Source organism: Sminthopsis crassicaudata, chromosome 1 (genome assembly GCF_048593235.1).
Source record: "Sminthopsis crassicaudata isolate SCR6 chromosome 1, ASM4859323v1, whole genome shotgun sequence".
Lineage (NCBI taxonomy): Eukaryota > Metazoa > Chordata > Mammalia > Dasyuromorphia > Dasyuridae > Sminthopsis > Sminthopsis crassicaudata.
Genome location: NC_133617.1, coordinates 67,225,531 through 67,238,527, shown reverse-complemented (window position 1 = coordinate 67,238,527; position 12,997 = coordinate 67,225,531). Strand labels below are relative to the sequence as shown.

General features: G+C 40.2%; 1 protein-coding gene across 3 annotated transcripts in view; it reads right to left on the bottom strand.

The window, feature by feature from the left end:
- Positions 1–10,114: 10,114 nt before the first annotated feature.
- The window catches only part of LOC141565487 (scaffold attachment factor B1-like), a 48,400-nt gene continuing 45,517 nt past the window's right edge, over positions 10,115–12,997 (bottom strand). For 2 of the 3 annotated variants that reach the window (XM_074308604.1, XM_074308609.1), the window contains one exon: positions 10,153–10,309. In XM_074308604.1, the coding sequence (XP_074164705.1) occupies positions 10,294–10,309 (16 nt within the window). In that variant the 3' untranslated portion in view covers positions 10,153–10,293. Of the gene's footprint in view, positions 10,310–12,997 lie in introns of all 3 variants that reach the window. The other variant, XM_074308618.1, reaches the window with a different exon arrangement.

Sequence of the window (12,997 nt, the reverse complement as noted above, 5' to 3'; positions counted from 1 at the left end):
CCAAAAACATGAAATTCAATTACTCACTTATTTGCTATATCATACATGTATAAATATATGCATCTCTCACCTATCTGTAGCGAGCTATCGTCTCCAGAAGCTGCTGGATCGCTCTCTGGGAAGAGATCTGCTGTGTCTACTCAAATCTCTCAGACAGATTCTTCTTCCTGTAACGAACCGTTGTCTCCAGGCAGTTGCTGTTAACTCTTGTCCAAAGAAGTGACTTCCCTTCCTGCAGAGAGCCCCGTCAAGCCTGATGCAATTCAGAGTCTTTCTCTTGAATCCTGGCTCTGAATCTCCTCCAGCTCTTATCCTTCTCCAGGCCGATCTGCTCTCTGCGCCCAGTGCTGTCTCTTTTTATCCTCCCAGAGAATGGGCGTGGGATAATGCAAGGGCTTCTGGGAAGAACCACCCCAGCCAATGAGCTTGCCCCCTCTATCAAGTCAACCTGAGTTCTCACCTTGTAATTGTCCAGAAAACCTGAATTCTCACCTTGTCACCATCCAGACAACCTGAGTTCTCACTTAGTAATCCTAACATCTCCCCCTTTCTTTTGATTTAGAACATAGGACAGTCATGACCTTGAAACATAAATCCATCAATATGGGAAGTATTACAGATAATTACATAAATGACCTTGAAACATAAATCCATCAATATGGGAAGTATTACAGATAATTACATGAATTACATAAGCACATAGTAACATAGTAACATAACACATGCTAGAAGTATATAACATAATCATAAATTGAAAATTTATAAATGTCCATAAGTCCATTGTCCATTAGTCTCATCTTGTGTGAGGAAGTCCAATGATTCCTGCTGGTTTTTAAAGTTCTTTAACAGTCTTCTTATTATCCATGCTCTTTCAGTGTCAGATGTTTCTTAGATCTTCTCCTTTATTTTGAGATCTTTCTCTTTTTCTGTCTCTCTCTGATGGACAAGGCGAATATGACTCGTTGGCACCCATCTGATTCCTTCTCCTGCTGAAGAAATACAAGCAAACCCTCTCTCCCAGGCAGTTAACTGCTTTCTAAATCTCTTCTCATCATCTGACAATTACATTGGAGTTGTTTGCACTGGGCACAGCCCTGTTGGTTTAAAAGGCCTGTATTCTCCCCAAGTGTAATCCATTTTTGCAATCTGATTGCCTTTTGGCTCACTTATCAGGTAATCCCTTTCTACCATGTGATTACTTTTCTGCTGGTTGATCAAATCAGAGTCCTGACCTTCTAAAGGCTCTTTAGGTGTAACATCAGCTGCCATCATGCCCCAAGTCTTTTTTGCCTGGGACCCTGGATCTGGGCCCCTCATCCTATTTCCCTGAATTAGTTTACACTCTGATGCCCAATGGAGTCCTCTGTTGCATTTTGGACATGGGGTTTTAGGTCTTCTCTCACCCTGTCTTCTCACTGTATCTCCATACCTACACTGAGCTCTTAGATGCCCAATTTTTCCACATTGAAAACATCGCCGAGTTTCTCTAGAAGGCCCTTGCCAGGAGGGACCCTGTCTTTCCACATTCATCATTGTCCGGGTGTAAAAAGCATTTGTTCCTACTGTAGCACAGCGTCTTATGATCTCCTCTAAAGGAGCATCTTTGTCTAATCCCCATATAAGTCTTTTGCAAATCTCATTGGCATTTTCCTTAGCCAGATGTCTGGTCATTATTTCTGTAGCTGAATTTTCTCCAATAGTTCTTTTGACAGCAGTTTGCAAACGTCCCACAAAATCTGCAAAAGGTTCATTGGGACCTTGCTGTATTTTAGTGAAAGCCTCTCCACGATCTTTCTGTCCAGGAAGGACACCCCAAGCTTTTATTGCAGCCTTAGCAATTTGCTCATATATTGTCATGGTATAATTAATCTGTTCCGAATTCTCTCCATACTGACCTTCACCAGCTAAGTGCTCAAAAGTGAATTGTGTGTTAACTCCTATTTCCAAATTGCATCTGACTTGAATTTTACATAATTCATGAAATTCCGCAAGCCATAATAAATTTTCTCCAGGTTCCAGACATGTCCTTGCTATGGATTTCCAATCATTCGGGGTTAGGACTTCATAAGACAAACCATCTAGTAACATTTTGACATAAGCTGATGTAGCCCCATAAAGGGTACAACCTTTTTTCAAATCCTTAATTGTATTCAAATCTAAAGGTGCATATCTTCTCCTTTTTTTACCTACAGAGTCAGTATTTTCAATCACAGGATATGCATGTATAAAATCACTTATATCCTGTCCTTCTCTCTTAGCTTTAACCAATGCTTTTTCTAATCTTGTCATAGGCTTAGGCTTCTTCACAGGCAATTCTGTTTGTGTTTCTGCCTCTTGCTCTCTTTCTTCCTCCATCTCTGAAGGTGGGGTTGATGTGGGCCTGTCAATAATCTGTTCTCTAGGCAGGGTTGAAGCTTCTTCAAGAGAATCATACCATAATTCCTCATTTAAATCCTCTTGCTCTAGGGAAAGATCTTGATCTTTCCTTTTTTCCTCACACTTCCTCCTCTGTTCATTTTTAGAACTTTTCCTTCTCCTACAACTTGCTTTATAGTTTAAGGCTAATTGAACTATGTTGTAGATATAAAATACTTCTGCAGAAATTGAACGAGGCCCATTTTTTGCTTGAAATTCTTTCATTTCATATCCCACTAGCTTCCATTTATCTACATCTATCTTTTCTTCCTCTAAGAACCAAGGGGATGTGCGTCTTAATGCAGCCAAGAGTTTAGCAATCTGTACCCAGGTTACAAGTAAACTCTGCTCCTCAATTATCTTGATTATACTCTCTATAGTACCACTCCTGAATGGGGGTGGAGCTGAGGTTGCTTCTGGGGCTGGGGATGAGTCGGCTGAGGTCCAGGGATTGAATATAGCTAACATCTGCCCCATTTCAGCTATAAGAGATTCCTGGTTTAGCCCTTAACAAGTTAAGTTCCTTATTTATCTATTAGCACGCTCACTTAATCTTTAACAAAGTTTCCTCATTACTCACGGTTCTGGGTCAGAGAGACTGAGATCTAGATCAGAAGCTTTTCCACTGGAATCAGGACCGTGTCTGTCCCTGTTCGGGCGCCAAAATGCAAAGGTCTGGTCTAGCTCCTCTTGTCAGGATAAGCAAAAGTCCTTGCCCCACGTGTGGACGCCAATTGTAGCGAGCTATCGTCTCCAGAAGCTGCTGGATCGCTCTCTGGGAAGAGATCTGCTGTGTCTACTCAAATCTCTCAGACAGATTCTTCTTCCTGTAACGAACCGTTGTCTCCAGGCAGTTGCTGTTAACTCTTGTCCAAAGAAGTGACTTTCCTTCCTGCAGAGAGCCCCGTCAAGCCTGATGCAATTCAGAGTCTTTCTCTTGAATCCTGGCTCTGAATCTCCTCCAGCTCTTATCCTTCTCCAGGCCGATCTGCTCTCTGCGCCCAGTGCTGTCTCTTTTTATCCTCCCAGAGAATGGGCGTGGGATAATGCAAGGGCTTCTGGGAAGAACCACCCCAGCCAATGAGCTTGCCCCCTCTATCAAGTCAACCTGAGTTCTCACCTTGTAATTGTCCAGAAAACCTGAATTCTCACCTTGTCACCATCCAGACAACCTGAGTTCTCACTTAGTAATCCTAACACCTATCCATATATATATACATATACATATATATACACACACACATATATAGATGGATGGATATAAACAAATGTGTATGTATCTAAGCCAATCCCTACTCCAAACTTCTCTTTTCTAGGAAATACAGACACATATGTCCCTACTTCCCTATAAAGTTGTAAGTCCTACCTCCCTGAATTGTTGTGAGGATCAAATGCAATAATATTTGTGCAGTGCCTGATACATAATAGATGCTTTAAAATGCTTTCTTATGTCAATAAGGAAATGAAGTTAGTTTGGAATAATCTATTCTTGATAAAGCCTTGTTGCCTCTTTGAAATCCCATCTTCCTTCCTAGATGTATACATATAAACACATATGTATGTATGTACATATAATATACTATTTAATAACTGGTATTTAAACAGGGCTTTTAAAGTTTGAAAAGTGCTAAAAGATCTCATTTGATACTCACTTAGGTGTATACTATTACAGATATTGTTAATATCTCCATTTTGTAGATGAAGAAAATGAATCTCAAAAAAGCTTAAATGACTTGTTCATGGTCATATAATAATTGTCCAAATGAAGGTCACCATAATATCCAGTCAAGTGGTACCTACTATGGCCTAAGTTCTATTTTAGTCATGTTGAGTTTGAATTGCCAATGGCTTGGTATCCAGACTTGGGAATCCTCAGCAGAGAAATAACAATGGAATCCATGAGCACTGATGAGTACTAAGAGGGATTATGTAGATTATGTAGATTAGAGGATCCAGAGTTTAGAAAAAACGACTTTGTAGATTTAAGATGGAAAAGAATACTGAGAAGGAGCAGTCATACTGATAGAAGGAAAATCAGGGGGTTTGGAAAAGTTACAGGGCATGAGGTCAAGGAAAATAAAGATTGAGAGAAAGCCATCAGATTTAGTAGTTAAAAAGATCATTGTTTTCTCTTCGGGAGCAGTTTTAGTAGAATGGTGAGACATCAGCCAGATTGAAGTCCTTAAGAAATGGGCAGGAGAGGAAATGGAATCAATGAATATAGAAGGGGACACAAATATATAGGCAAATAAATAAAGAGAATGGTGGGGTCAAGTAAAGGCTTTTTCAAGGAGCAAGAAAAGTTTATGTGCAGCAAATAAGGAATCAATAGATGGGGAAAGATTAAATTTGATGTAAAAGGGAAAACATCATGTGTCAAATTCTTGAAAGGGATAAGAAAGCATAGTGTCAGCAAGAAGGGCTATTTTTTACTCAGATACTGGAGTAAAGGAAAAGAGAAGGGAGAAAAATATAGATCAATTTTTGATGTGTGGAGTAGGGTAAAAAAGAATTTATAGTGAACAAACTGTTTTCTTAGTAGAATAAAGTTCTTCTGAAGAGTCTTTGAGAATGTCAGTTTCCCTGGAAACTGAGTGGATGCCCATCAATTGGAGAATGGCTGAATAAGTTGTGGCATATGAATGTTATGGAATATTATTGCTCTGTAAGAAATGACCAACAGGATGATTTCAGAGAGGCCTGGAGAGACTTACATGAACTGATGCTGAGTGAAATGAGCAGAACCAGGAGATCATTGTACATAATAACATCAATATTATAGAACTTTGAATTCTGATGACGTGGCTCTTTCCAACAATGAGATGATCTAAGCCAATTCTAATGATCTTGTAATGAAGAGAGCCATCTACACCCAGAGAGAAAACTGAGGGAACTGTGAATCACAACATAACATTCTCACTCTTTGCTGTTTGTTTGCATTTTATCTTCTTACTCATTTACTTTCTTTTTTTTTATTTAATTTTTCTTGTGCAGCAAAAGAATTGTACAAATATGTTTATACATATTGGATTTAACATATTTTAACATGTTTAACATATATTGGATTGCTTGCCATCTAGGGGAGGGTCTGGGGGAAGGAGGGAAAAATCTGAAACACAAGGCTATGCAAGGGTCAATGTTGTCAAATTATCCATGCATATGTTTTGAAAATAAAAAGCTTTAAAAAGTAAAAGAAGAAAGAATGTCAGTTTACATTATAACCAGGAAATATGGAAAGAGAGTAAAGAGATGGAAGAAAAAGGAGAGTTGATCCATAGTGCTGGAGGTTGAAGAGGAGAGGAGATGCAATTTCAGCAGAAGAGTTTGGTCTGATAGCAGTTAATTGCATTTATTTATTTATTTACTTTTAACACACATTGCTTTATGAATCATTTTGGGAGAGAAAAACAAGAGCAAAAAGGAAAAACCATGGGAGAGATTTAAAAAAAATCATAAAAAAGAAGTGAACAATAGCATGTGTTGATTTACATTCATTCTCCTTAGTTCTTTTTCTGGATGCAGATGACTGATCTGATAGAAGTAAGGCTATTGAGAGAAAAAAGCCAGGGGAAACCAGTTTTACCTCAATAGGTGGAAAATCTGAATTACAGTTATAGAGGGAGCAAGAATTAGAGTTTGCCTGCCATAAGACAGGGGAAGACAAGTTGAAGAGGATTCCTACCTGTTAAGGACCATGCCTAGGTGAAGGGGCAGGTCAATTCTCCGAGAGTCTCCACAGCTGTGGGTCACAACATCTGAAGAAACTGCAGGGCAGCCTTTGCTGACACATGTATTGCGGACTAGGAATGAGAAATTGAAGGCAGAGGGAAGAGGAGAGAGGTCAGACAACAAAATGGCCTCTCAGTGGGGAAGTCAGAAAACAGCAACTGCCTCTCAGTCACCTTGTATTCTCCTCCTCCTTTTTCCTCTTCCTCCTCCTTCTCTCACATGAAGGGATTCATTCTGCAGGTCTGAGTTAGACCTCCAGCATCCTCTGGCCGGTGGCTCTCCTATCACAACACCTACCCTTCTATGCCTTGTGACGATCACAAAGGCTTAGTGGGATAGAGTGCCAGATTTGGAGGCCAGAATACCCGAGTTGGCTGCTTAACAACTGTGTGCTTCTGGGCACTTCTGTGCCTTAATTTCCTCATCTGATATCTAAGATACTAATCTTAGTATCTTAGATCACTATCCAATCATCAAGATACTAATAGCACCACCTTACAGAGTGGTTATAAGAATCAAATTACATGCATACATCTACATATATATATATATCTATATTTCTAGATCTATCAATAGATCAATCTATGGGCAAACCATTCATTCAAGAACTGCTTCCAGAAAGAGTACTATGGAAATTGGGTGTGGATCACAACATAGTATTTTTTTAAAATTAATTTTATAATTATACATTTTTTTGACAGTATATATGCATGAGTGATTTTTTTTTTTTATAACATTATCCCTTGTATTCATTTTTCCAGATTTTCCCCTCCCTCCCTCTACTCCCTCCCCTAGATGACAGGCAATCTCATACATTTTACATGTGCTACAGTATAACCTAGATACAATATATGTGTGTAAATACCATTTTCTTGTTGCACATTAAGTATTAGATTCCGAAGGTATAAGTAACCTAGGTAGATAGACAGTAGTGTTAACAGTTTACATTCACTTCCCAGTGTTCCTTCTCTGGGTGTAGTTGTTTCTGTCCATCATTGATCAGCTGGAAGTGAGTTGGATCTTCTTTAACAACATAGTATTTTCACCTTTTTTTGTTGCTTGCTTTTTTTTGTCTTTTTCATTTTCCCCTTTTTGACATGATTTTTCTTGTGCAGCATAAATGTGGAAATATGTATAAAAGAATGCACCTGTTTAACATATATTGGATTATTTGCTGTCTAGGGGAGGGGAAGGAGTTAGGGAGAAAAATTTGGAACACAAATTTTGCAAGGGTGAATGCTGAAAACTATCTTTGCATCTATTCTGAAAATAAAGATTTAAAAAAAAAAAAAAGCTTCCAGAGCTCCTTGTGACTTCAGAAGTAGGCATTTTAGGGTTGCTAGGTGCCAAAGTAGACAGAGTGCTGGGCCTGCAATCAGGAAGACTCATGAGTTCAAATCTGGCCTCAGACACTGTCTTTTGCCTCAGTTTCCTCATTTGAAAAATGGAAGAAAATGGTAAACCACTCCAGCATCTGACAAGAAAACCCCCAAAAGGGGTCAGTCTTACATTTCTGAAATGACACAACAATAAGGCATTTTGAGGGCCAGTGAAGTGCTTAAATATTATCTCACTTGGTCATATGAAACAGGAAGAGACATTAAATAACTTAGTGCCCAGGGCCAATGTGCCAAAAATTTGAAACTGGATTTGAATTCAGTTCTTACTGAACCCAGGCCCAACCACTCAGCTACTACTCATCCCATTTGACTCAATCAAAAGTTTATTGTTATTTATTTTAAAATAAATTTTTATTTATAATTATTACTGTTTTTCTTCCTTCTCAAAATAGACCAAGGGAGATGATATCTTGACTTGCAAATGAACTGGATTTCAGTGAGAGAGGGCTGGCCAAAAATGACCTTTGATGCAGACTGTCATAAGGAACCAAGGCAGTGTTTTGCACTATAAGAATGTCAATTGTCAACTTGATTTTTATTTCCTGTGCTCTGCTGTAGCAACTATTTAGGACACTGTTTTATTTTTGTCAATAGTTGTGTTTATAACCTCATTACTCAACCGTCAGTCTGTTTTATACTGAGAAGCTTCTGCTTTACAGTCTTACAACAAGCAAGAATCACAAGTAGCACACAGATGGAGAGGGACTTCAGTGATTAAGCAGGTAAAACAAGTGCTATGGCCGGGTTAGGTGACAGGAGACTTGGATTCAGAGGGTGGCTCTGCCATCTTGTTGCCTTGAGTAAGACATTTGCATCTCCATAAAAATGAAGAAATTTCCACTAAGGCTGGGAACCTTAGAGAATGGAAATGTCCCTGCTCTCGTCATTTGACACTGTATCTTTGCACAGTCTGTCCACCATCCTTAGACTACCCTCTGTCTTCACCTCTACCTCCCAGCTTTTCTGGCTTCCTTTGAGTCCCAGCTAAGATGGTACCTTCTATAAAATCCTTCTGATTCCCCTTAAAGTTAATGCCTTCCCCTCTATTGATCATCTCTAATTTATCCTGTCTAGATCTTTATACATAGTTGTTTCCATGTTAGTCTTCCTCAACAGACTGTGAGCCCTTTAGAGAGAAGGGATTGCTTTTTTTGCCTCCTTTGTAACCCTAGTGCTTAGTGAAATGCCTACCTTATAGTAAGTGCTTAATAAATGCTTATTGACTGCTTGCAGACAGCAGGCCTCTATCTGGTGATCTGGGTCAATGAATAAGTGGTTTCAGGTTCCTTAGACAAGTAAAATCACACATGCTTCAGATTTGAAAATTAAGGTAAACCAAGAGACAAAGTTCTGGGCACGACCAATTTATTAGGCTGGAAGTAACTAGTAAATCTGGTTGATGGCTTGCTGACCGACAGAGCAGAAGCTCTACAACACATTTCTTCTGATTGGCTGGGGCTGGCACAGTCACAACTGAGACAGAATCATTTGGACCTCCCCCTCTGAAGCCCCCTAATCTCAGCCAGGACATGCGATTCAGATCATAAGGCAAGGATGGTCGAGTGGTGGGAACTGATGGATATCCTTCATGCTCAGAGGACCAAGGACCTCATGATGTTGGGGTCAAGGTAGGGCACCTCTGACTGTGGCTGGTCAGTCCAGAGGTCGGGCCTGCACACTGGTCTAAATTTGTGTGCCTCGTGTCCCCTTTGAGTGGGCTGGGTGGTCCTGCATCGGCATCCCTCATGGCTTATTATGACCCACACCAAGGTTCTTCAGAGACTCTGGGAGTGTCCCTGCATGGCTCCTGACCGAGTGAGAACCTGCCTCGGGCTCATTTTGCACCAAGGCTTAGGCATCCAGGCCACAGGGCCAGCCCCGGAGCTGCGCTCTGTGCAGCTGAGCTGGAATGTCTGGCAGATCCGCTGGTGTCTGGGATCCGTCTTGCCTGGTGACCATCCACAGCTTCCCTAGACAAACGATTCAGTTTCCTGGCCTGGTGGTGAGCAGCTTCACTGGCCCACAACAAGGAGGTCTGGACAAGGGCTCTGGGGGGCCTTCAAGTATCTCTGGAAAGTAAGTGATGGGTGAGGTTACAAAGTTAGTTACAAGACATAAGCCTGGCCTTTGGGAAAGTTCTTCTGGTTTGTGGGTGACCGATGAAGTTTCCAAGAAGAAATCGGGAGAGGGGTTATGAAATCTTAAGTCTCAGCAAAACAGAACTGAAACCAATCTTTAAATTTTATATTTGGTGAAAGTAAACTCACTGTCTGATCCGGAGGATCACAGGTTTAAAGTTGAAAGGAATCCTAGTCTTGTTTACTGTGCTCATTTTACAGCAGAGAAAAGCAAGAGTTGGAGGGCAGCTAGGTAGTACAGTGGAGACAGCAGGGCCTGGAGACAGGAGGCCCCGAGTTCAGATCTAGCCTCATTTACTACTAGCTGTGTGACCCCAGCAAAATCACAACTCAGATTGTCTTCTCCACCTCCTCCACCCCTCACAACAACCTCTCCCCACCCCTAAAAAAGGGAAACCGAGGCCTGAACAGGCTTTTTTTACTTACCCTTGGTCTCATGCATGCTGCATCCCCCATTAGAATGTGAGGACTATTTTTGCTTTTCTTTTATCTTCAGAGTTTAGCTTGGTGCCTGGCATATAGTACTTAATAAATTCTTGACTTGAACTGGGTTTTGCAACCCAGTACTTCCACTTCAAAATACTTCCCAAAAGTGGCCCAAGTTGCAGAGGTCAAAGAAGATGAAGACTGGAAAAAAAAAAGGTCATTGAATTTTGTAAGTAGGAGTCATTGATCACTTTACAAAAGGCAGCGACTGGGGCAGGCTGATTGTCAGGGACTGAGAAGAGAGTGGCTAGTGAGAAAGCACAGACTTTAGATAAAGAAATTTTATTCAGGAAACTCAGCGATGTGGGCCAGAAGAAAGATAGGTAAGAGGCCAGATGGAAGACTGAAGCGTGGTTGCAAATATATGGAAAGAAGCCAGGAGACAAAGGAGAGCTGGAAGGTACAGGTGGAGAACATGGAGCGAGGTTCCAGAGCAGAGGCAGAGAATGGGGCCAGCTAGGTAGGTCTGTAGTTATCTTAGTGTGAGAATTCCATAAGACAAGAAAAGGAGCCCATGATACTGAAGTCTGGGGAGTGGAAGAGGAGGGCTGAGGACGCTGAATAGTCTCAACGTTATCGGTGGAGGAGTGTGGGTCTGATGTCAAAGATGTGAGGTGTGTGTTTCCTGGTTATGGAAGAGGCAGCTACTAAGGTTACATAAGGTAATATTGGTAAAGCATTTAGGAGAGAACCTGGCACACAACAGTAAGCGCTTAATAAGTGCTTATGCCCTCTAAGTGGGAAGCAAGATAGTGTCACATAAATACAGGATTGTTCAGTAGCCGGAAGGATCCAACTGAGCCCTTACATTTATAGGGTGTCATATATTTATACTAGAGAAAAGTAAAATTTTCTTCTAGAGATATGAATAAGACCTCAACAAAAGGCCATGTCCCTGATAGCAACCCAGTTTCTAAGTGGGCTATAGGGAAGGAGGTTGACAAAAGGCTTCTATTGAATTTAAGTGGGCCTTTGTTGCAGGGGGCCCTAGATGAATCCTCAGCTACTTCCTGAGGCAAGTGGGAGGAGCATCAATTGTCTAGTCCTTAAAGCGGGCAATTTAGTCATGGCTTCAGTTACAACATTCAATAACTAAGCTAAGTTATGATGTCAACTCCCGAAAATTATTTTTCCCCAATGAAAGAATGTACTGGTAGCCTGCTTCTTCCTTAAATCCTTTTAGGCTTACTCCTCTTACCGAATCACAATGGCTAACTCCTTTTAGGGTTAACCTGCTAGTCAATCCTCCCACCCCCAACTTCTTTAGGAATTTAGCCTGCCTTATGGCATCATCCTTCTTGTTAACGGTTTGTTTCCTAGGGAACTTAGCTTGCATCTTTCCCTGGTTAATGGCTAAAAATCTTTGCCTCTTGATTTGGATATGGTCCAAACCTACAAATTCTTGTGAGACATCTCACAACATTGATCCCCAAGTACAATATACTATTTGGAGTTCTGCACTTCTATACCCCATCAAGTGATATATGAAACAGGAGCCCCCAAATTGAAAGTTGATGTTATCCAAGGACAAGGTTCTGTAGTTCAGGAATGGTGGAGGGTCAGAGGAGCATGAGACATTCAAATGTCAAACATTAGCAGCTACTTAGAGAAAACATCTCAAGTTTTGAAAATTGTTAACAAATCAGATCCTCCTGTGAATAACCCTGTGAAACGTTTATTTGTAACTTTTTCCAATTCATTCACAAATGGAAGTTGTTTCAGACATTTTTTTCATGGCCATACAGATGTTAATTATCAGGAAAGAACTGAATACTTGTATCTCTCCCAACTCAAACTAGAGCGTTCTTTCATCTATGCCATATTTCAAACCCCAGAGTCTGTGCTGGATGAACAAAGAAAGATGGTTAAGAGTCTCCTTGTTTTCTAAATTTAAAAATTTTTTTTTTTTTTGGGTAGGACATTACTGATGAGATTGCATTAACTTCTCATTCTGGTTAGAACCCACCTAATTTTGCAAGGAATTCAATTTAGGTTGAGGAAGCCCCCCCCCCCCCCCACCGAGTTCTTACTCAAGCTTAGGTGGAGACAGATCCTCTTGCCTAAACAGCCTGAAGAATTATTCTGTAGTTCTTCTCAGTCTTTCACTGACTTCAACTCTCATTCTTTTATTAATAATCTACCCAGAAACTATCTCTTGGACTTTAAACATAGCAGTAGTATGAATTTTTCTCTACTCCATGACCTCCCTCTCCTCCTTCCTTCCAGTTTTTTCTTCTCTGGGACAAATATCCCCAGTTCCTTCAAGTGATCCCTATAGTGTATAACTTCAAGGTCCTTCAACATGGTTGAATACAGTCAGACAATCAGCACTCTCCCCCCTTTCCTGGTTTTTCTTAATGCATTATATATATATATATAAAATATATATATAATATTATATATATCTATATATGCAATATTGCATCAAGTTGTTTTCTGGGAGGGTGTTCTTTAACTGTTGACTCATTTAATTTAAAAATTAGCATAGTGTAAAATATTACCATTCTCCATATTATATAAATGTTGATTTTTTTTTTTTTAACCCAAGTGTAATCTTTTTACAATTCTTACTAGATCCTGCCTGTTGTTCTATTTATATCTGGCTCTGTCAAGTTATTTTGCTTTATGATCATGAATGTTATACTATCCTAACACTTCAGAACTAGATACTAAGATATCTAGACCACTCTCCCCATTTGTATAGATATGAAAACAGGCCTAAGTAGAATTACTTGTTCACGGTAAGCAGGGCAGAAGCAGGTAATGAGTAGGAGAGCTGAGATCTGAACTTAGGTTTTCTGACTTTAGATCCAATATTCTTTCTATATT